The sequence below is a fragment of the Schistocerca americana genome, chromosome 1, assembly GCF_021461395.2.
Source record: "Schistocerca americana isolate TAMUIC-IGC-003095 chromosome 1, iqSchAmer2.1, whole genome shotgun sequence".
Lineage (NCBI taxonomy): Eukaryota > Metazoa > Arthropoda > Insecta > Orthoptera > Acrididae > Schistocerca > Schistocerca americana.
In genome coordinates, this window is record NC_060119.1 from 542,052,026 (window position 1) to 542,076,625 (window position 24,600).

The window sequence follows — 24,600 nt, forward strand, 5'->3', positions numbered from 1 at the left end:
TCATCCAGGGCGAACAGCTGCTCAAAATATGTTCCACGCCAAGGATGTTCGCCGGTGAAGGCAGTAGTATGGTATGGGGACATCTGCCTGGGATTCTATACGGCCTGTAGTCCATTACGAAGGCAATATGACAGCTGAGGACTGAGTGACCAGTGCTGCGGGCCGCCTGCATCGCTTCATGCATGATGTCTCCCTGACGGAGATGGCATCTAGCAACAGATGCTCCGTGCTACAGAGGTTTGATAAGCGTTATAGCCAAGTCACGTTGACATCCTTGCTACCAAGTTCGCCTCATCGGAACCTGAAGAATGCATCTGGAACGTCATCTGGCGCAAGCTCATGGCCTAAGAACCAGCGGTCTGTGGCGTCGGGAACTGCGTGACCTGTGCGTAGGCATCTGGTGCCACATACTCCGGAATCATACAAAGGACCTGCCACATCCTTGCCACGAAGAAGCGCTACTGCATTGCGTTCCAAGTGTGGACCAACATGCTATTAAGCAGGTGTTGATAATGTATTGGCTCGCCAAGGGGTGAGATGTGCCATAAACAAACAAACCTGTTCCTTGGCGGCAAACTTGTGTTTGCGATTTATATGCTAACCGTAGATCGGAACTCACTACACTAGCTCGCAGCGATAAAATGAGTTGCAGTCTTCTGAAACCAGTTTTCCCAAAGTTTATTGGAAGATAGAAGTGTTGCCTTTGTTTGATCGAAGGATTACGAAACTGAAATTAGATTTTGCCTGGGCAAAGTATTACAAAAGTTGTCAGTGTATCTTCATCGATTTTTAATTAAGTAATAGCACCATAATTAAAACTCCGTCTTAGTTATCAAAACCGAGGAGTTTTGACCTCTTGTTTCGACTGAACTATGTCAATTGCTTGTAAAGGATTTCCTAAAAAAGTGTAAAAATTGAGTTGAACAGTGTTTCCTCGTGTCGGGGAGCTTAGAAGGATTACACCACCTCTGAATCCACGACGACACTTCGAATGCAAGACGATTCCCCCCCCCCCCCCCCCCCCCCCGCCCCCCGTTCATCAAGATATAAACGTGTAGACAAATACTAGGTGCATTTCGAAAACTTACAAATGATTACCTTATTACAGTTAACTGAAGGGGACAATAGAAGTGGGGGAACACAGAAAATAAAATCAGTTAAAGACCTCGCTTCGCCAGATACAGATTGCATTTTTACGTATAGCAGATCGTCCTCACTTCCATCTATTGCATTTGTTACACAGCAAGTCTTAAAGCTGCTCACAATACGGATGGACTGGATATGCATGTGCAATCAGTCTGGATCCATTCTGCAATTAGAGATACTGAAGGCTTCATGAACTTCCCAGTAGGGGTCGGGGCTTGACCACTTTGTAGTAACAGATTGTTGTGTAGCTGCTTCAGTTGTCTAAATGGCTTATTGGATCTTAAATTAGACAAGTTCTGTGTTTCATTTCAGGATTTGTCCCTTTCAACACCCCACGACTCTTTGGAAGAGCACCTGCTAGAGACTGTACGGAGCCAATCTATAACCAACTCATTCGTCCTCCATCCTTTTTCGTTGCAACGAAATGTGACATCAGGCGGCCACTCTTCCTTCGCCGAGGTTCTACGATTGAGGATGACGTAGGTCGCACCTTTGTTCCAGCAGCTTAACTTCACGCTACCTGCCGCTTTCCCTATGGGTGTGAATCCCTCATCACCTTGGCTTCGTGCGGCGGCCCATGTTCGCCTTCATTCTCTTCCTAAGGATACTACTCCAGCCTCGCTTCATCACCGCAAGTTTCACGACCTTCGCGATAGTACCTTTGTGCAGACTGATAACTCTGACTGACCGCGATGTCGAGTGAGCTTCCGTCATTGGCACCGACGATTTTTGCTGTCGTCTTCCGGAATACTGCTCAGTATTTACAACAGAGCTCTTCGCCCTGTATCAGGCCATGCAGTGCATCCGGCGACACAGGCTTTTATTGAGTCATCTGCTCCGACCCTGTCAATGCCCTTCAGAGCCTCTTGTGTGCTGCACACTGTCCGTTCCTTTGTCCCTTGCTCACTCTTGATGGAGCCACTGTGGTGTTTATGTGGGTCACTGGTCACGTCGGCCTGACGCTGCTACTAACGCTGCGTTCCTCGTCCCTCGCTCGCTGATTCTTACATCCCCTCTTATGTTCTGTGCGTTGCCGTCTGTCAGGAGGTGGTGTCGCTTTGGCGGCATCACTTGCCCTCCCTTCACAGGAACAAGCTCCGTGGGATTAAGCCTCTCCTAGCGGCTTGGACGACGTCTTCTCGGTCCTCTCGCTGTGAGGAAATCGTTTTGGCTAGGTTTCAGATTGGGCACTTTCTTTTTAGCCATCGCCTTTTGTTAAGTCGTGCTCCCCCATCATTTTGTGCTCGTTGCTCTCAACCACTGACGCTTCGCAATTTCTTGACGGAATGCCCTTTTTAACCACTTACGTTGTCGTTCGTGTTTGCCGTCTGAGTTATTGGCCCTTTCAGCGAACGACTCACAGGCTGTCGACCGCGTTTTATTTTTTATCCGTCGTAGCATTATGGCGAAGGACATTCAATCTTTAGTTCAGGACCTCCGTTTCTCTGTTACGTATTTTATGGACCTTTCTCAAAGTCCCTGTTTTTAGCTGTCTTTACTTCCATCGATTGGGCTTAACGTGTAGTCGTTTTTAACTTTTTTTTTATATTCGTGTTATACGGATCTGACATGGGCGCGTATGACCCTAGTTGCTTTTGCGCCCCAAAACAAACCAAACCAAACAAGCCGATCTTGTTATTTGTTGGTGAGCTTCATAAATTAGAATGTTATGAGCCCCTCATAGGTTAGCTGCAGTAAAGGCGCGATAAACAGGCCACTGGGCAAGTACCGACAATGTTAAAGGTATAACACTGCGTGTCGATTGTTGCCTGTTTCATACTCCTGCCACATTCGGCGACCAAACTGTTGTGTGGTCAAACGTTGTTGGCTTTACTACGTGTGCAAATGACATTTCATGTCTGTTTTCTTCCACTCACTGCGTCGTATTAGAATAGCCTTATTAAATGTTCCTTGCTAGAAATAAGTGCCGCACTTGAAGCTAACCGTCTCTACAATGGGCATTCACGAATCCGTGTAACTCCAGTGTCAAAATTTATAGCGCGGCAGCTGATCGGTCGCGCATACCTTTAGGTTCTCAGCACTGGAAAACAAACTTCCCCTACTCAAATCCTCTAACCTCGCAGTGACCACGCTACTTCATAGAGATGGGCCAAACGGTTATTTCGGAGTATCTGCTGTCGTGTTTTCTTTTTATACCATCTGCTTTAATAGTTACTTATAACAGTTACTTCTTCTAACGAATTCGCCCAGAGGAGGTACAGGGTGACACAGAGTAACGGGAATGTTTGAAATGAGTAGTGGCAGCCATAGGCAGGTGGCAGCACTGCGGGTTCGTGACAGCGCGTAAACAGTCCGCTATTTCAGTAATCATGGATTAGTGGAACGGTTAACAGCGTGCGTTAGCCATAAAAGTGTTTTATAAAAACATTATAGCTTGGTACCGGTGCAGAGGGAATTTCGACGTTTTCATAATTTAGAACGTCATGATGTAGTTGCGTCGAAACGCGATAAAATGTTGGATTAATAACTTCGAAGAGACTGCATTTGCCATAAAGAAGAAACCAACAGGACGACCAAGAAGTGTGCGTTCTCCAGCGAACATCGATGTTGTATGCGCGTCTGTCTTATGGAGCCCAAGGCGTTCAGTTCCTAAGCAAGCTGCAGTGGTTGGAACGTCCAGGGAGTGTGTTCGCAGAATTCTTCATCTTGAGTTAAAATTTCATCCTTACAAATTACTATTGGTGCAACAATTGAAGGACAACGATTACCGGTTACGATTTAGGATGCTGTCAACAAATGATAACAATAATTAACAATGACTATGAATTTCTAAACAAATTTTTGATGTCAGATGAGGCAAATTTTCGTCTCACAGGCTATGTGAATAGACATGACTACCGTTACTGGGCAAACACAAATCCTAATGACGTTCATGAGCGCCCTTTTACAAGCAAGTAAAGTGACAGCATGGTGTGGTGCTTCATCACATGGAATTATCGGACCGTATTTTTGCGCAAATGAACAGGGAAACGTCGTAACTGTCAATGCCGATCGTTACGTGGAGATGTTACGAACTTTCGTTAGACCTGCAATGAACAAGTTTCCAAACGTTCAAGAAGCCTGGTTTCAACAGAACGGAGCGACATCAGACACTGCACGGCAATCAATGGTATATGTGCGAGAATTGTTCGTCAACTGTGGAATCTCACGATTCGGTAACATTCCCTGGCCCCCTGGATTGCCGGATTTTTCAGTTTCTGATTTTTTTTTCTTGTGGGGCTACCTCGAGAGCAAAGGCTACACTACTCGACCAAGAACTCCAGATGAGTTAAAACAGAGAATTTGGGATGCAATTCAGAGCATCCCAGCTGAGATGTTGCAGCGGTTAATGAGGAATCTGATCAGCAGATTTCACGAATGTATTCGTACAGAAGGACGCCATCTAAAGGAAGTAATTTTTTTAAAAAATGATTAATTCCATCAATGTTTCGTAAATGGCAAAGTTGTAAGGTTTCAATTGGGCCTACTATGAATGCAATTTCTTTCCATTATCACTTTTAGTTTTATTGGATTGTGGAAATGTTCCCGTTTTTCTGTCACTCTCTACAGGCAAATAACTACGCAAGTGGAATCCATCAATGAAGATCATTATAATTAAATTTGTGGATAATGCGACCTGGTTAGAATTTAGATGGAATCTTCTCATAACATTAGCTAATTAACTGTCCATTACATTTCAGCTTATTTTGGAACAGTTATCTGTGTTTATTGTTACATGTATATAGGTTACCCGGTCGCTATTACCTGTAATAATACCCCCTAACTCGCAGAGATAAAGAACTGCGAGCGAGAAGTAACCGCTACTCATTTATTGATGGTTATTTCCATAGTCCCACGAATTCAATATGGTCACGCTCAAATAATGCGAATGCATAGTAAGGTCTTCGGTAACTATTAAAACTGAAATGTTAAAGAAGTGCTTTTGCAAGTATGAACTAATGTGTGAGCTGAATATTTTAGGCAAAATTCCAAGCTTTATTTCTGGTGTTACTCACTTACTGCAATAAGTGTAGGGCCATGAAATACGATGCAAAAGTAAACATAACATGATAGATTTGTTTGCTGCCATGCAAGATATTTCATTTGAGAAAGTTGAAGGCATAGTAATACAGTTTTATGCGATAATTGAAATACTGCTCTAGTTCTGCAAAATTTCTTCAGTTATTGACAGTATCTTAATCTTTTAGGTCGAGAATAACGAATCGCATTTCTCCAAGCCTTCGGAGTTTAGTATTATTTATAACACGTTTTTAAAACTGACTAAAAAGTATAAAACAATAACTCCTAGACCTTAAAATTTCTTGCGAATTTTTAATAGGTTATGACAATAATTGTAAAAATAAAAAGAAAAACGTGGGGCAAATTTAATAGATAACTGATGCATGAATAGTTCGCCTAAGTGCAACAATAATTTTTATTTTATAGCATTGTAAATGGTATCAAGTGTTGCGTGATTTTTCTCAACGAGAGCTACTCACTACGCTCCTTACTATAATATGCTGCATGTGCCCCACATTTTTCATTTTAATTTTACAAGCGTTGTCATAGTTATTGAAGATTCACAAGCGCGGGTTTTCAGGACTATCAGTAAAAACATATTACATTAACAAGTCTTTTTATTTAAATATTTTCTGTTTTTTAGTGTCGTGTGTATGAAATTTTTCACTAGATTTAAAACATTTTGATGACATTACAGCAGAGGCATTTACTAAATTACAGTTTAGTAGAATCAGACAGTATATTGACTCCTGCCACATACACAATTTATCGCGAAAAGATTGAAGGTAAAATTTATAGCTATTCGAGGTCATACGGAGGTTTACCAGCAATCGTTCTTACTGCGAAACATTCGCGACTGGAACAGGAAAAGGGATAAATGGTAGTTGTACACAAACTACCCTACGCCACCTCTAACCTATGTTGCAAGTTTGAGGTCTGCTCCCATAGAAGTATGAAAATACTTGTTTAACTCCTACAAATGGAAATGTCAGTCTACTTCGACCAACTGTAGTCCACAACACGGTTATCAACTTACAGTTTACCTGTATTAGTAGTCGTAACTCGCAGAGATAAAGAACTGCGAGCGAGAAGAAACTGCTACTCGTCTACTGATGGTTATTGAAATTGAGACTTGGATAAACAGGTGACGCACAGCGTGACAGTTATTTCCATGAGCTGTAGAATACCTTACAGATGGTCAGTCTCTGTGCTCTGCTCTCCTCTGCTCATTTATGGATGGTCGGCTCAGATGATGCGAATGCATAGTAATGTCTTCGGTAAACTGCCAGTATCATATGAGTGGTTATTGTAGTAACCGCTACATCTCAGTAACAGATATTTCTATCAGTCACGTTATTTCTTGCCATCTCTACTACTTCTTCCTCTGCCTCTGAGGTAAGCGACATTCACCAATCAATTAAACATCTTAAAATACTGTTGCGTCTGTAAGTATTTTTGTTTGTCAACGAGAAGTTCTTAGCGTCAGTTGATGTTTTTAGATTGGGTTGTTAGTTGCTAGACGAATCTTCTTTCTAATATAAACTGAAGTTCCCTGCTCGCTTCTGTATTTATGCACAGGCTAAAGTGAAGAACAACTGTAGGGATATTGATCCGGTTTTTACGAATACATAACTGTTCACGAGAAAGGCTCGTGTATACAGCCGCCGCAACTGAAGACAGCAGCGAAGCTTGGGCAGAATCCGAGTCGGGCCTGGTGGTCCAGCGTGTGTCTGAAAACCGGAAGGTCGCGGAATGAATAGCAAGAAACGAAGCATGGTCCAGATCCCACGTTAAACTATGGCTCACCCTTTTCGCGTTGGATAACGGGCAAAAAAGATTCAAGCCGACGAACTGAACTTGTGGAGTCCAATTGAAAGACTTGCACCACACCAGAACTTTGGGCCGCAGGAAGTATTATTACTACCAAAATAATATATACAGGGTGCTCCATTGATCGTGACCGGGCCAAATATCTCACGAAATAAGCGTCAAACGAAAAGACTACAAAGAACGAAACTTGTCTAGTTTGAAGGGGGAAACCAGATGGCGCTATGGTTAACCCGCTAGATGGCGCTGCCATAGGTCAAACGGATATCAACTGCGTTTTTTTAAATAGGGACCCCCATTTTTTATTACATGTTCGTGTAGTACTTAAAGAAATATGAATGTTTTACTTGGACTCCTTTCTTCGGTTTGTGATTGATGGCGCTGTAATAGTCACAATCGTATAAGTACGTGGTATCACGTAACATTCCGCCAGTGCGGACGGTATTTGCTTCGTGATACATTACCCGTGTTAAAGTGGACCGTTTACCAATTGTGGAAAAGGTCGATATCGTGTTGATATGTGGCTATTGTGATCAAAATGCCCACATCATCCAAGTGTTTGACCTATGTCAGCGCCATCTAGCGGACCAGCCAAAGCGCCATCTGGTTTCCCCCTTCAAGCTAGACGAGTTTCGTTCTTTGTAGTTTTTTCGTTTGATGCTTATTTCGTGAGATATTTGGCACGGTCACTATCAATGGGCCACCCTGTATATATTACTCTACGGAGTGCCTTGTAAGGAAACTTCAGCTTACGCTGGGCAAGCCATGCGGCTATTCGTGCAAAGTTGGGACGGGTCGCTAGTATTACTTGTAAAATGTTTCTGAGAACCGTGGGCCGCACGAACACTTCATTCGGACGCAGGTTGACGACCGCTGCTCTAGACGCAGGCAGACGGGGGTCCACAAATTCCGTCCCAGGAGTGTGTGTTGGGGTCAGGAAGGAGAGTCGGGCGCAATCTGCCACTAACGCAGCCAAAACCCACACAACAATGCCGTCGCTATAGAAAAACATAAGAAGACGGAGGAGGAGGAGAAGGAGAAGATGATGATATTCATTAATAGGTCGTCGTCGATGGTGATTGTACATGAGGTAGTCAGCTTCGGACAGCTTCTTGTTGTGTCCCTTCATCAGATTGTAGCAGGGTCATTTGTCGGCGCATTTTATCGCTGTGGCATGCCGTTTGGGCTGCACTTACGGACAACAAGCTTCGGGCCTTGAAACCTCTTCCCGCGGCTTGGACGTCCTCCTCACGCCCCTCTCGGCGGGAGGAGGTAGTTTTGGCCCGGTTACGAATTGGACACTGCCGGTTCAGCCATCGCCATCTGCTGACGGCTGCGCCGGCGCCGTTCTGCCCATGTGGGCACTTGCTGACGGTCCACCACATTTTAACGTCCTGTCCGGATTTTACTACACTGCGTCTTGATCTTGGCCTGCCATGTACTCTCGATGCCATTTTAGCGGATGACCCAGGAGCAGCTGCTCGCGTTGTTCGTTTTATCAAATTGACCAACCTGTCTAAGGACATTTGATTATGCTGTTTTTTTAATCCTATGCCTGTCGGTCTTTTATCGTGTTTTCCCTTTTCGTTGCTGTTTTAAACTTGTGCCTCGCGGTGCATTCCTAACGTAGTCTGGGCGCTAATGACCGTTGAAGTTGTGCGCCCTAAAACCACAAAAAAAAGAGGTAGTCGTAAAGTTTTAATTATCACCTCGAAAAAAATTAGCTAGATGAACAATGCTTTGCTTGTTTATGGTCCTGGTACAGATTCGAATCAACGAACCACAACACCGCAGCACGTTGCTGGAGGAGGTGGGCTGCACAGTTTTTGGTTTGGCCCCTGCAGTGGTGTGCTACGGTACTTGCCCCGTGGATTTCAATATGTTAGCAGGAATGCGGACATCTCTACGCCTCGTATACCGTGCCACAACGACATTCTGTCGGTTAATCTCAAATTATTTCTTGCTTTCATTTCAGTCTTTAAAATAATCGATTTTTTTGTTTAACGTTAGAGCTTGGGGACAGTTGGTCAGGACGTAAACACATTCCGTAAACCGGTGACTGTTAGAAGACGGCGGTCGAGTGGCCAATCATATACAAAGTTAATAGAATGACGGGGGTGGAGCAGGAGGCCCAACTCTCTTCAAGTGGTATCAAATACGACCAAGTGTACCTCAAACTATAGTTCACATGGGAACAGGGTGCTGTGAATGTCGTTTAACAACCCTACTCCGGCGCAGCAATACTTTACCCTTTCACCTCGATTCAGCGGCAGCAGAAAACGGCGTGCTGTGGGCGAGAGGCGGTGCGCTGCTGCAGCTATAATGTTCTGACGCGCCCACGAAAATTTGCAAACTAGGCGCTCAGGTGTTCTGATTATTAGAACGCGGGAAACTTCCCTATTAGAATCCTGAATTCCCGGTGGATTTCAGTGTGTGAGGTGCATCCGTTCGATCTAGGTTTTAGCCAAAAATAGAAAACTGTGTTCAGTTTAATAGTATGGTACGTGAGCCTTTATTATAGTAAAAGAGGTAGACATAATAATTTTGCATGGGGTCGTTAGGGTGAATTTTTCTGCGAACAACTGAGACGAATTTCGTCAGCATTCACCTGTCAAACCTCGCATTCCCTCGCGCCATGTTCCCATTGTCGCTGGCGCACAGACGTGTCACTTCAATTGGTAAAATCGTTAAGACTCTTTAAAGAAATGTTAACGGAGTTTTTGGCAGTTGGATACGAATTCGATTTCTCGGAAAGCCGATTTCTTTCGATTTCATTTAATTCAAAACATGATCTAAGTATTTGTTTTACTTCCTGTCGCGGGATGCAGATTCTTGAGCTCTGGAATCTGGCAAAAACTGTTTTCAGACGACTTTATTCTATCTCGAGATATTGCAGGAAATTTACTAGGTGTCTTAAGACCCATAGCGACCGATAGACAACTTATTGACTCGTGATATCATAACAAGGTCAAGCAACCACCGTGTTTTTTTTTTTTTTTTTTTTATGAAGATATGAGTAACTTCATTTGTACGGAAGTTTCATTTTAAGGCTGACTGTTTGGGAAAGTAATTTATTTGAAGTTAATACAAGTGAAATTTGATCGGTTGTTACATTTGTTAGTTTGCATTTGCCTAACAAGTATTTTGGCTTATAGTTACAATACCAGTAACCTCAATCATGGTTCTTTAAAGAATCGAACTCCCATGTATTAAATAGCTTTAAATCTTTGATTACGTTATAAATGAGTTTACTATGTTAATTATTTAACTTTAAGCATGTGAAACCCGTACGGTTGAAGATGCGCATCCCAAATGGAAATAAAGTCCCAATGCTTCTTGACAGAACTTAGGGAAACGATGCGGGAGACCCGCGCCGCCGTACTAGGCAAGGTCCTAATGGAGGTGGTTTGCCGTTGCCTTCCTCCGACCGTAAAGGGGATAAACGATGATGAAGACGACACACAACACCCACTCAGTCATCTCGGGGCAGGTGAAAATACCTGAGCCCTCGGGGAATCGAACGTGGGACTCCGTGCTCGGAAAGCGAGAACGCTACCATGAGACCACGAGCGGTGGACATTCACCTAAAGACTAACGATAAAGTCAAACCAAAACCGCATGACTCTTTACTGAGTGATAAATTATTTCCCTATAATTATTTGGTGGGGGTGTGAGCAAGAAAGAGTTTCGAAAATGTCTGAATGATAAGGTCAGTTGAGAATCGGTAAGTGCTCTCATCCTGAATTACTCGGTGAATATAGTGTGAGTAATTTGCGCACAGTGAGTTAAAGTGCCTCAAGTCAAACAGTTTCTAACTTTAATACTTTGTGTGTTGAACCTTTAATGCAAGATTGTCGCGTATTGTGTAGATTACGGCAGCATTTTACATTTTTTATATTCGGTCAATAATTCTATGAAATGCTGTCATTTTGTTTACTATAGCCATATTATAAATTGTGTTGTACTTGAATGACACTTGAATTTCAGTAATTTATTTTGTAGAATTATATAGTAAACGTTAAATGCTGTGTTATTGACTTCCAGTTCTAAAATAGCTCTAAAATTGTATATTTGTGAAGTAGATATCACAAAAATTTTCCCCTTGTAGGAAACGTGCCACCGTTTGAAACAACGGTACTGTTGTTGCTGTTGTCGTCTTCGTTTTCAGTCAGAAGATTGGTTTGGGGCAGTTCTCTACACTACTATATCTTGGGCAAGCCTCAGCATCTCCGGAAAACTGTTGCAAGCTACATCAATTTGAATCTGTTTACTGTATACCTCCATTGGTCTCCCTCTACAGTTTTTACCCTCTAAATTTCCCTCTAGCACAAAATTCGTGATTCATCACGCCTCCAGGATGTATACTAACAACCGACATCTTCATACAGACAAGTTGTGCCCTAAATTCCTTTTTTCCACACTCGGATGAGTACGTCCTCATTAGTTACTCAACCTGCCAATCTAATTTTCAGCATTCCTGTGCAGCGCCACATTTCAAAAGTTTCTAGTCTCTTCTCTTCTTGCCCGAGCTGCTTATTGCCCACTTTTCCCTTCGCTACAAGATTAAACTCCAGATAAATATCTTAAATAAATAAATAAATAAATGAAAAAGACCCATCACTGTAATTGATGTTAGATGTCAACAAATTCCTCTTTTTCAAAAAGGCGTTTCTTGCTATTGCCAGTCAGCATTTTATATCCTCTCTAGCTCGACGATCAGTTATTATGATGCACTGATAGCGAAACTCTTCTACACTTTCTCCCATTTCCTAATCTAATTCCATGAGCATCACTTGATTTACTCGTAACTGGACTACATTACACTATCATAGTTTTACTTCTGTTGATGTTCGTATTACAACCTCTTTCCAATACACTATCCATTCAATACATGTGTGACATAGCTTCAATCGTTTGGGGGCGATCTGAAAGTGATACTATTCTTGAAGAGTCATGTTTACCAAGATCACTAGTTATTCTTTTTATTACTACTATCGGTTTCAACAAAGCTACGCTGTCACCATCGGATCTTGTAACGCTATTAGATGTACATGCTTTTTACAGCACTGAAAGTCACATAATGATGTGCGTCAATCTGTAATGAAAAGTGACAGGGAAGACCAGCGTGTCAAATAAAATACTACACAATTTAAAACATGCCTTGCTGTAATTGTATAATATTTTACTCGTGACATGCTGGTCTTCCCTGCCACTTTATATTACAAATTGACGCAACCTCACTATGAGACTTTCAGTGCTGTAAAAAGCATGTACATCTAATAATGTTACAAAATCCGATGATAACAGTGTAAATCTGCCGAACCCGGCAACTGTAATAAAAAGAATTACTAGCGATATTGGCAAACTTGACTCTTAAGTAATAATACTATCCACTCTACATCTACATGTACATACATACTCCGCAATCCACCATACTGTGCATGGTGGAGGGTACCTCGTACCACAACTAGCATCTTCTCTCCCTGATCCACTCCGAAACAGAACGAGGGAACAATGACTTCCTATGTGCCTCTGTACGAGCCCTAATCTCTCTTATCTTATCTTTGTGGTCTTTCCGCGAAATGTAAGTTGGCGGCAGTAAAATTGTACTGCAGTCAGCCTCAAATGCTGGTTCTCCAAATTTCCTCAGTAGCGATTCACGAAAAGAATGCCTCCTTTCCTCTAGAGACTCCCACCCGAGTTCCTGAAGCATTTCCGTAACACAAGCGTGATGATCAAACCTACCAGTAACAAATCTAGCAGCCCGCCTGTGAATTGCTTCTATGTCCTCCCCCAATCCGACCTGATAGGGACCCCAAACGCTCGAGCAGTACTCAAGAATAGAACGTATTAGTCCAGAATGAGATTTTCACTCTGCAGCGGAGTGTGCGCTGATATGAAACTTCCTGGCAGATTAAAACTGTGTGCCCGACCGAGACTCGAACTCGGGACCTTTGCCTTTCGCGGGCAAGTGCTCTACCAATTGAGCTACCGAAGCACGACTCACGCCCGGTACTCACAGCTTTACTTCTGCCAGTACCTCGTCTCCTACCTTCCAAACTTTACAGAAGCTCTCCTGCGAACCTTGCAGAACTAGCACTCCTGAAAGAAAGGATATAGCGGAGACATGGCTTAGCCACAGCCCCCAGGCTGGGGGCTGTGGCTAAGCCATGTCTCCGCTATATCCTTTCTTTCAGGAGTGCTAGTTCTGCAAGGTTCGCAGGAGAGCTTCTGTAAAGTTTGGAAGGTAGGAGACGAGGTACTGGCAGAAGTAAAGCTGTGAGTACCGGGCGTGAGTCGTGCTTCGGTAGCTCAATTGGTAGAGCACTTGCCCGCGAAAGGCAAAGGTCCCGAGTTCGAGTCTCGGTCGGGCACACAGTTTTAATCTGCCAGGAAGTTTCGAACGTATTAGTGTTTTATAAGCGGTCTCCTTTACAGATGAACCACACCTTCGCAAAATACTACCAATGAACCGAAGACGACTGTCATTACGACAGAACGTCAGTGTCAAAATTTTTATTTCTTGCCCTGAACGTTAAATCCTCCTCCAGATTTTTTTCTTTGGTATCCTAGGAGACTGTACATCCTAAATGGGTGTCTGGGGTCGAGAATGACGCCAGGTGTGCTCGTGTTTGCAGCGGAGAGCGAGTCGGAGGACTCCCCGGAGACGACGACGGACGGGGAGGCGCAGCGGCCGCCGGCGCCGCAGCCGCAGTGGTCGGCGTGGTCGGAGTGGAGCGACTGCCCGCCCGCCAGCGCGCCGTCGCGCTCGCAGAGCCGCAGCCGGCTGTGCCTGTCGGCGGCGGGCGCGCCTCTGGAGGACATCGAGCCCTGCCTGCTGGCCGGCGGCGGCGGAGACCTGGAGGCGCGCGACTGCCCGGGGGCGGGGCCCGAGGGCCGCGCCGTCATGGCCGCCAGCGTCTTCGAGGAGCCGGCCCCGCCGCCCGACGAGGTCGTCGTCATGGGTGAGCCCCCACGTTTGATAAGGGCACTGTTGTGGAGCCGGACTAAGGCAAAAAAAAATGAGAAAACAGCAAATGATACTTTTGTCATGATCAGACATGTGAAATGATTTGGGTGAAGGTCACGGTTAAAGCAGGCCAGACATGGTAATTGGATGTCTCTATAGGCCCCCTGGCTCAGCAGCTGTTGTGGCTGAGCACCTGAAGGATAATTTGGAAAATATTTCGAGTAGATTTCTCCACCATGTTATAGTTCTGAGTGGAGATTTTACTTTGCCGGATATAGACTGGGAGACTCAGACGTTCAGAACGGGTGGCAGGGACAAAGAATCCATTGAAATTTTTTAAAGTGCTTTATCTGAAAACTACCTTGAGCAGTTAAACAGAGAACCGACTCGTGGCGATAACATATTAGACCTTCTGGTGACAAACAGACCCGAACTATTTGAAAAAGTTAACGCAGAACATGGAATTGGCGATCATAAAGCGGTTACAGCATCGATGATTTCAGCCGTAAGTAGGAATATTAAAAAGGGTAGGAAGATTTTTCTGTTTAGAAAAAGTGACAAAAAGCAGATTTCGGAGTACCTGTTGGCTCAACACAAAAGTTTTGTCTCGGGTACAGATAGTGTTGAGGATCAGTGGACAAAGTTCAAAACCGTCGTACATAATGCGTTAGATGCGTATGTGCCAAGCAAGATTGTAAGAGATGGAAAAGAGCCACCGTGGTACAACAACCGAGTTAGAAAACTGCTGCGGAAGCAAAGGGAACTTCACAGCAAACATAAACATAGCCAAAGCCTTGCAGACAAACAAAAATTAAGCGAAGTGAAATGTAGTGTGAGGAGGGCTATGCGAGAGGCGTTCAATGAATTCGAAAGTAAAGTTCTATGTACTGACTTGGCAGAAAATCCTAAGAAATTTTGGTCTTATGTCAAAGCGGTAGGTGGATCAAAACAAAATATCCACACTCTCTGTGACCAAAATGGTACTGAAACAGAGGATGACAGACTAAAGGCCGAAATACTAAATGTCTTTTTCCAAAGTTGTTTCACAGAGGAAGATTGCACTGTAGTTCCTTCTCTAGATTGTCGCACAGATGACAAAATGGTAGATATCGAAATAGACGACAGAGGGATAGAGAAACAATTAAAATCGCTCAAAAGAGGAAAGGCCTCTGGACCTGATGGGATACCAGTTCAATTTTACACAGAGTACGTGAAGGAACTTGCCCCCCTTCTTGCAGCGGTGTACCGTAGGTCTCTAGAAGAGCGTAGCGTTCCAAAGGATTGGAAAAGGGCACAGGTCATCCCCGTTTTCAAGAAGGGACGTCGAGCAGATGTGCAGAACTATAGACCTATATCTGTAACGTCGACCAGTTGTAGAATTTTGGAACACGTATTGTGTTAGAGTATAATGACATTTCTGGAGACTAGAAATCTACTCTGTAGGAATCAGCATGGGTTTCAATAAAGACGGTCATGTGAAACCCAGCTCGCGCTATTCGTCCACGAGACTCAGAGGGCCATAGACACGGGTTCGCAGGTAGATGCTGTGTTTCTTGACTTCCGCAAGGCGTTCAATACAGTTCCCCACAGTCGTTTAATGAACAAAGTAAGAGCATATGGACTATCAGACCAATTGTGTGATTGGATTGAGGAGTTCCTAGATAACAGGACGCAGCATGTCATTCTCAATGGAGAGAAGTCTTCTGAAGTAAGAGTGATTTCAGGTGTGCCGCAGGGGAGTGTCATAGGACCGTTGCTATTCACAATATACATAAATGACCTTGTGGATGACGTCGGAAGTTCACTGAGGCTTTTTGCGGATGATGCTGTGGTGTATCGAGAGGTTGTAACAATGGAAAATTGTACTGAAATGCAGGAGGATTTGCAGCGAATTGACGCATGGTGCAGGGAATGGCAATTGAATCTCAATGTAGACAAGTGTGATGTGCTGCGAATACACAGAAAGATAGATCCTTTATCATTTAGCTACAAAATAGCAGGTCAGCAACTGGAAGCAGTTAATTCCATAAATTATCTGGGAGTACGCATTAGGAGTGATTTAAAATGGAATGATCATATAATGTTGATCGTCGGTAAAGCAGATGCCAGACTGAGATTCATTGGAAGAATCCTAAGGAAATGCAATCCGAAAACAAAGGAAGTAGGTTACAGTACGCTTGTTCGCCCACTGCTTGAATACTGCTCAGCAGTGTGGGATCCATACCAGATAGGGTTGATAGAAGATGTAGAGAAGATCCAACGGAGAGCAGTGCGCTTCGTTACAGGATCATTTAGTAATCGCGAAAGCATTACGGAGATGATAGATAAACTCCAGTGGAAGACTCTGCAGTAGAGACGCTCAGTAGCTCGGTACGGGCTTTTGTCAAAGTTTCGAGAACATACCTTCACCGAAGAGTCAAGCAGTATATTGCTCCCTCCTACGTATATCTCGCGAAGAGACCAAGAGGATAAAATCAGAGAGATTAGAGCCCACACAGAGGCATACCGACAATCCTTCTTTCCACGAACAATACGAGACTTGAATAGAAGGGAGAACCGATAGAGGTACTCAAGGTACCCTCCGCCACACACCGTCAGGTGTCTTGCGGAGTATGGATGTAGATGTAGATGTAGATGTAGATGTAGACAGGCGAAATTCCATCAGTCTTCAAGAAGAATATAATAATTCCAATCCCAAAGAAAGTGTTGATAGATGTGAAAATTACCGAACCATCAGTTTAATAAGTCACAGCTGCAAAATACTAATACGAATTCTTTACAGACGAATGGAAAAACTGGTAGAAGCTGACCTCGGGGAAGATCAGTTTGGATTCCGTAGAAATGTTGGAACACGTGAGGCAATACTGACCTTACGACTAATCTTAGAAGAAAGATTAAGGAAAGGCTAACCTACATTCCTAGCATTTGTAGACTTAGAGAAAGCTTTTGACAATGTTGACTAGAATACTCTCTTTCAAATTCTGAAGGTGGCAGGGGTAAAATACAGGGAACGAAAGGCTATTTACAATTTGTACAGAAACCAGGTGGCAGTTAGAAGAGTCGTGGGGCATGAAAGGGAAGCAGTGGCTGGGAAGGGAGTGAGACAGGGCTGTAGCCTCTCCCCGATTTTATTCAATCTGTATATTGAGCAAGCAGTAAAGAAAAGAAAAAAAAAAGAAAAAAAAAATTGGAGTAGGTATTAAAATCCATGGAGAAGAAATAAAAACTTTGAAGTTCGCCGATGACATTGTAATTCTGTCAGACAGCAAAGGACTTGGAAGAGCAGTTGAGCAGAATGGACAGTGTTTTGAGAGGAGGGTATAAGATGAACCTCAACAAAAGCAAAACAAGGATAAGAGAATGTAGTCGAATTAAGTCGGGTGATGCTGAGGGAATTAGGTTAGGAAATGAGACACTTAAAGTAGTAAAGGAGTTTCACTATTTGGGGAGCAAAATAACTGATGATGGTCGAAGTAGAGAGGATATAAAATGTATACTGGCAGTGGCAAGGAAAGCATTTCTGAAGAAGAGAAATTTGTTAACATCGATTATAGATTTAAGTGTCAGGAAATAGTTTCTGAAAGTATTTGTATGGGGTGTAGCCATATATGGAAGTGAAACATGGACGATAAACAATTTAGACAAGAAGACAATAGAAGGTTTCGAAATGTGGTGCTACAGAAGAACGTTGAAGATAAGATGGGTAGATCATATAACTAATGAGGAGGTATTGAACAGAATTGGGGAGAAGAGGAGTTTGTGGCACAACTTGACTAGAAGAAGGGATCGGTTGGTAGGACATGTTCTGAGGCATCAAGGGATCACCAATTTAGTACTGGAGGGCAGCGTGAAGGGTAAAAATCATAGAGAGAGACCAAGAGATGAATACACTAAGCAGATTCAGAAGGATGTAGGCTGCAGTAGGTACTGGGAGATGAAGCAGCTTGCACAGGATAGAGTAGCATGGCGAGCTGCATCAAACCAGTCTCAGGACTGAAGACCACAACAACAACTACTTTTGTCAAAGTTATTCAAAAGTTCTGTGCAAGTCGACTAGCTTTAAACTTACGAAAAAAACGCTATATTGATCCTCATACGCATATCTGGCAAAAAGACTTGGAAGGTAAAATTATATATACTTGTGCTCATATAGAGGTTTCTTCTTGCTGAGCGCATGAATGGGCACAGACGAACTGTCCGCCTAGGAGATGTCCAATACCCAGTAGCGGAGCATGCCCTCCAGCATAATTCTAGGTACCTAGGAACCTACTACACCGTACGTGCCATTTGGCTTCTCCCACCCAACACCAGTCCCTCGGAACTGTGGAGATGCGAACTTGCACTCAAACATGTCCTTTCATCCCGTCATCCCCCTAGACTGAACCTACGTTAACCAACCTCACTCCTATTTACTCTTCAGTCTTCTCCTCTTTAGCCATTCACGCATCTTTTTATCCTACATAGATGTGTTTATCTCTCTACTATATACCTCTTTACTTCTGTATGCATCCTCTTTGGTTTGAAGCTGACACAGTACTTACAGTACAATATCTTTGGCTTCCCTCTGACACCCATGCCTCCATATTTGCTACCCTCCCTGCTTACATTTCCCCTGCTGCTTCCCCTTTTCCCCCCCCCCTCTTCTCCCTGACGAAGGAACAAAGTTCTGAAAGTTAGGATATGTAAATTTTCTGTTCTGTTTTGTGTATCTATCGGCTGTACTGAGCTGAGGTAAGTACTGGCCAGCCCCTCTCTCTCTTTGAAAATTATGGTGAATCAGACAGAGACAGCATTTTGTATCTATTTCAACATATATAATCTATAAATGACTGTGGATTGAATGGCAGAGGGTACACCCCATTGTACCAGTTATAAGGGCATGATCCCATTCCGTTTACAGAGGGATTGCTGGAAGAATATTTCCTAAAGTGCTTCTGTGTGTGCTGTAATTAGTGTAATCTTGTCTTCACGATACCTGTGGGAGCCATGCGTAGGAACTGTTACATACTCCCAGATTCACCACTTTTAAGTTAGTCTGAAAGCTTTCTAAGTGGGCTTTCCTGGCATAGTTTGTGTCTATCTTCAGGTGTCTGCCAGTTCTGTTCTTTCAGAATCTTTAAGACACTCTCCAGTGGGTCAATAAACCTGTGCCCATTTGTGCTGCCCTTCCCTTCATCCATTCAGTATCACTTGTCAGTTGTATTTGGTATAGGTGCTACACATCGAGCAATATTCTAAGATGGATCACACAGGGCTTTGTATGCAGTCTCCTTTGTATTCTACCAATAAACTGAGGTCTGCCACTTGATTTACCTACAACTGAGTCAATGTGGTCATTCCATTTCATATCCCTGCAAATTGTTATACCTAGGTATTTGTATAAATTGACACATTCAAACTATGACCTATTGATATTATAGTCACATGATACTATGTGAGTAGCCGAGACGCACAAGCCACTAAATGGTTTTTTTGTCGACTTTGAGTTGAGCACAATACTACATAGATTCTTTCAGTGCCGACGTGATGGAATAGATTTAATGGTGCAAAATGTACTGTAAACTATTGAAATTGGCTGTAGAAAATTGTGTTTGGTTGCAAAAGCTGCAGACTGCATTGTCTTTGGGCACACAGCTCACTTAATGTCAAACATCTACAAAACCCGCAAAGTTCAATAGACATGGCGGGCGCCGTGCTATGTCCAGCTGCAAGGATATAAAACCTACCAATCTACACATTCAAAGTCACCTTTCAGTTTGTTACAATTCAAAGGGATATTCTTTTTGTCTAGATTTAGTTTGGCTGCCAGTGTAGTGAACACGTACACAACTATGGAGCTCTCAATGCCATTGCATTGTTGAAATATGTGCTGGGAAGCACAGTTCAGCTGGTCAATGGGATGTTTGTTGAGGTATCTGCATGAGTGTTTTGAAGAAAACAAGTGATTTTGTGGATGGTTTAAATGCAGATGATGGCAAATGAAATGGGAGTAATTGAAACAGGACGAATACTGCAAGAAGTCGAATCCGTCGTTGTACTTGCAAATGACCAGAATGAGACCAAGAGTGGAGGTCCCTTACAGAAAAGGAAGAGGTGTCTTGGTCAGTGGAAAAGTAATGTTTCCAAAACAGAAAGGTAATAACATGAGAAGTATTGTTAAAGCAATGTTATGAAATGAATACTGTGTTGACACTAATTGTTATGACATACATGGAAGGATTAGTGAAAGTTACTGGTGACTGGCATTTCCAGATTCAAGAAGCCAAAAAACTGATGTACACAAAAATCAACAACAAAATGATTTGTCTAGTTTGTGGAGAGCCCTTCTACAATTTTGAAGCTGGAAACAGGAAGAGCATCCTGAAGAGAGGAAAAAATTTCAGCTAAGGAAATGGCCCAACACCAGTCACAGATCATGTAAAACTTCCAGAAGGCAAACTCAAAGTTGTCAAAAAGATTTTGGAGCTCCACTCTGGTGAAGGTTTGGCGACCAACGACAAACTCAGATTCTACACTGAGGTGTTAGATGAGCGGGAAGGCACTACTAGAGTCGCTCCTGCCGTTGTCAGCATCTAAAGATGACAGAAGCGATTTTGAGTTGATGGGCAGTGTTGGGGTCAATTTCACTTAAAAGCAGTTTTCAAATGATTTCATGGTCTAGAGCTTTTTGTTGCTGTGTTAACTAAGTTGTAACTTTTGGCCAATTTTATTACTTTCTAAAATTTTGTTGATGTTTTACTAAGATGCAATTTGCAGCTTATTTTATTTTCTACAATATCTTGTGATGTCAAAAATGTGATGGTGTATTTTTTTCTTAAAAACCTGATGTTGAGCATTCATGTCTGTTCTCTTTTTTACGTTAAGTAAGTCAGTAATACCTGGTAAAATGATGTCTCCTTCATAATTTTATATGCCAATTTTGTAGAATTTTCAGACTTCTCCTTGAAATAAAATGTATTCTGTTTATACTCGCAATAATTAAATTTCACCTTTCTGTCATTCCTGATATATCACCAAACATCAAATTTTGCAACTGAATGTTTGTTTTGTAATTGGACTGATACATTTGCAAAACCACTAACTGCAAAAACTTCTAAGTCAATATTTCACTTCACATAAAAGATACCTGCAGATTTCAGTCATTAATTTTGTGTAATTATTTTTTACTTATTTTTAGAAAAGAAATGATGTCTTTACCATTAATAGTTTGGATGGGATGAGTTTTTCTTGATTATCTCAGTTTTCCTTATCGTGCCATTAGTGGTTTTTGCACCTGTGCTACTCATATGATTTTGCTCTATGAAGTGCAAATGTTATGTTGCTGAACATTTAAAGCAAGTTCCAGGAATGTTGTGAATGTTCATGTGCTAGAATTTGCCAAATGCCTCTCAGTAGAAAGCGTGCAAAGAGCTTTCCATGTCAGATTTCACAAGACATAATCAATTTACAACAGCATACTGATGTGGTAAAATAAATTCAGGGAGGGAGCTTTTTTGTGTGATGCAAAATGCTTAGACCATCCAAGCATGACAGACAGACAGACAGACAGACAGTGGATCGTGTGATGGATATGGTATTGCTGATGACAAATTGACTCTTCTGCAATTCTGCATTGGTATGAAAAATGACCTTTCAAGCAAATTAATCTTCAGTGATGAAAAACAACTTCATCTTTCAGGTAAAGTCAACATCACATGTATGTGGGGGACAGTATACATATGCAACTGTCCCACACATCCAGTATTGCAATTTTCTGTGTCATGTCCAACAAGACAGTCTATGGACCCTTCTTCTTCATTGAAAGAAATATCAGTAATCATATCACCTACCTTGGCATGCTGCCATTGTGAATCATGCCCAAACTTGAAAATGATAGTGAGGATTTCATCTTCCAACCAGATGGCACTCCTCCACATTTCCACAATTGTGTAAGAGATTACATGAATGAAATGTCATCATGTCACTGGATAGGCCATGTTGTGACAACTCTTGTGGCTACTATGGGCACCAGAACTGACACTGTGCAATTTTTCTTGCAGGATTACACTCGAGGACAGCTTTAATGTCCACCTTTACTCCAGAACCTTGAAGCCTTGCAACACCCCATCACAGCAAATGTTCTTGCTGTCACTAGATTGGTTATGGGCAGAATTGGTCTACCTGTTAGATATGAGCCATGCAATGAACAGTCAAAAAAAAAAAAAAAAAAAAAAAAAAAAAAAAAAAAAAAAAAAAAAAAAAAGCTTTTAATATTTGTCTTTACACACTGTATCATTTATTGGGTTGTTGTTGGGCACTTATCTGTACAGATTTTTTGAAGTGTTGATGACTAGATGGGTCATAAACTAGAATTTTTCCAAAAGTGCTCTACAGTGATGTTAATTTAGCGTACTTTTGTCACAGACCTGTCAGCTGGGAATGATGCTCGCCATTGTGATGAGTGTCGGCCAGGAGAGGTGTGCGTCGCCCTAGGCACGGAGACGCTGCCCCTATGCAGAACACCCAGTGATCCCTCGGACCCAACTGGTTGTGGTGGACTCTGTCAGCTGGGCACAGAGGTGTGCTACAAGTTGGACATCGATGCCTTCAGGTACCTGCTTCTTACATCAAACTAGAACCCATAAGCAACATAGAAATATATGCTCCAAGGTTCTGTGGTCTATTTACAACAACGGCATGTCATCAGACTGCTGCACCACTCACTGTATTAATTGTAATGAAATTCCATGTGGTTCATCTTACAAACCTGCCATTTCCTAATGTCGGCTTAAAAATTTAGTTGCCGCTCATACCGGTACTTTTAAAGTCAAATTGAACTCAACTGCCCTACTACAAACTTGTGAATGTGCACCATTAATTTAACATGTGTTCGATAAGGGGCATTCAAAAAGAAATGAGCTGGAGTCTGGAATGTTCCAACCAGTGACAGGAGTGTAATATTGTGGCATGTGTAATGAGGTGTGGTTCCTACCAGAGTGTGGAAGTTCACAGTCCGTTGCTAGAGGGCACGCGTGCACGTCACGTGACTATACGGAGTTAGCAGCAGCAGCGTGCATCAATCGTTCAATGCTGCCAGTCACATTGGAAACAGTGACATGGAGGCATTGATGCAAGAGCAAAGAGGTCTTGTTAGGAAGGAGCAGGAGGGAAGGACACTCATCGACAAATGTCACAAGTCTATGGCGAACACCCCTTGTCCCTTGCAAGGGTCAAGGCATGGCACAAGTGCTTCAGGGAGGGACGAGTGTCATTAGCTGATGACACACGGTCTGGAGCACCACACTGTATTATTGATGACATTATCCAGCTGGTGGATGCACTCATTACGCAGGACCGCTGAATGACAGTGAAAGCTATACCCATCATGGTGGGATTGAGCGTTGGAAGTGTTCACACTATCAAGAAGGAACAACTGCACATGCACCAAGTGTGTGCCCAGTGGGTGCCCCACAGTCTTCAACCACACCAGGAAGCAAGTTCAATGGCCCATTGTCTTGGTCATCTGCAGCATTATGCTCAGGAAGGGAATGTGTTCCTGGTAGGAGTGGTGGCTGGAGATGAGTCACGGTGTCATCACTTTGAATCAGAATCAAAACAACAAAGTCTCTAGTGGAAGCATCCAGGGTCACCACCACCAAAATATGCCAAGGCCATCCACAAGAGTGCAGGAAAGGTTATGCTCACGTACTTCTTTGGCCAAGATGGCCCCCTTCTGACTCACTTCCGGCATCATGGGACAGCAGTGAGTGCCCAGCATTACTCGCAAACCTTGACCACCCTTCACCAAGTGATCAAATTAAAATGACCAGGCAATCTCGCCAGTGGGGCCATTCTGCTCCACAACAATGCAAAGCCTCATATGGTTAACACAGTTGTGGCACTCCTGCAGAAATTCAAATGGGAGGTTCTGAGCCTCCTTCCATACAGTCCAGACTTCTCTTCCTGTGATTATGCCATTTTGGTCCTCTTAAAAAGGCTCTGAGAGGCAAACAATTCACCTCTGATGACGACGTCCAGCTGTATGTGTGGAACTGGTTAACATCGCAGGCACGGGAATTTCATGAGACAGCCATTCACCACCTTGTGTCACAGTGGGACAAGTGTCTCAAAAACTGGGGTCAATACTTCTAACATATAGGTACTAGTTTCTGTAATTATGCCTCCATCTCTTTTCTTTTTTAATGCCCTTATACATGTGACAGATGAATGTTTTGATTGGCCAATCATTGAGACTGACAACTAAACATCTCCAAGGGAAGACGCAAGATGCATGCAAAAAGAAGCCCTTGCGTGATAAGTTAACATTCAATTCATGTCAACCAGACAAATTTACGACAATTAAATCATCAGCAAGAAAAGGTTGTCAATTATGAAAAACAGTATTTACATGAACCATGTGAACACTGTATATACCCCTGAGGTAGGCATATAAGTTTGTCACTGGTTGAAAGATTTTAACCTCTACAATGCTTCATAATAAGCTGAAAGTGAGGTAATAGATGAGTGCCTGGAGCAGATTTTATAGTGGGAACAATTTCAGTGGTAGGAACCCCTGGGGAGGACTAATTGGCTGAGAATGTGATGATGCTGCATAGGTTAGGAGGGCAATGGAGAATGGCATTGGGTTTAGTGAGAAC

The 24,600-nt window shown here is 42.9% G+C and overlaps 1 protein-coding gene across 1 annotated transcript in view; it reads left to right on the top strand.

Moving 5' to 3' along the window:
• LOC124605687 (prolow-density lipoprotein receptor-related protein 1-like) overlaps window positions 1-24,600 on the top strand; it is a 203,620-nt gene that overhangs the window by 163,250 nt on the left and 15,770 nt on the right. Inside the window, exons 6-7 of the mRNA XM_047137546.1 lie at window positions 13,632-13,958; window positions 22,367-22,553. Of these exons, the coding sequence (XP_046993502.1) occupies window positions 13,632-13,958; window positions 22,367-22,553 (514 nt within the window). The remainder of the gene's footprint in view (window positions 1-13,631; window positions 13,959-22,366; window positions 22,554-24,600) is intronic.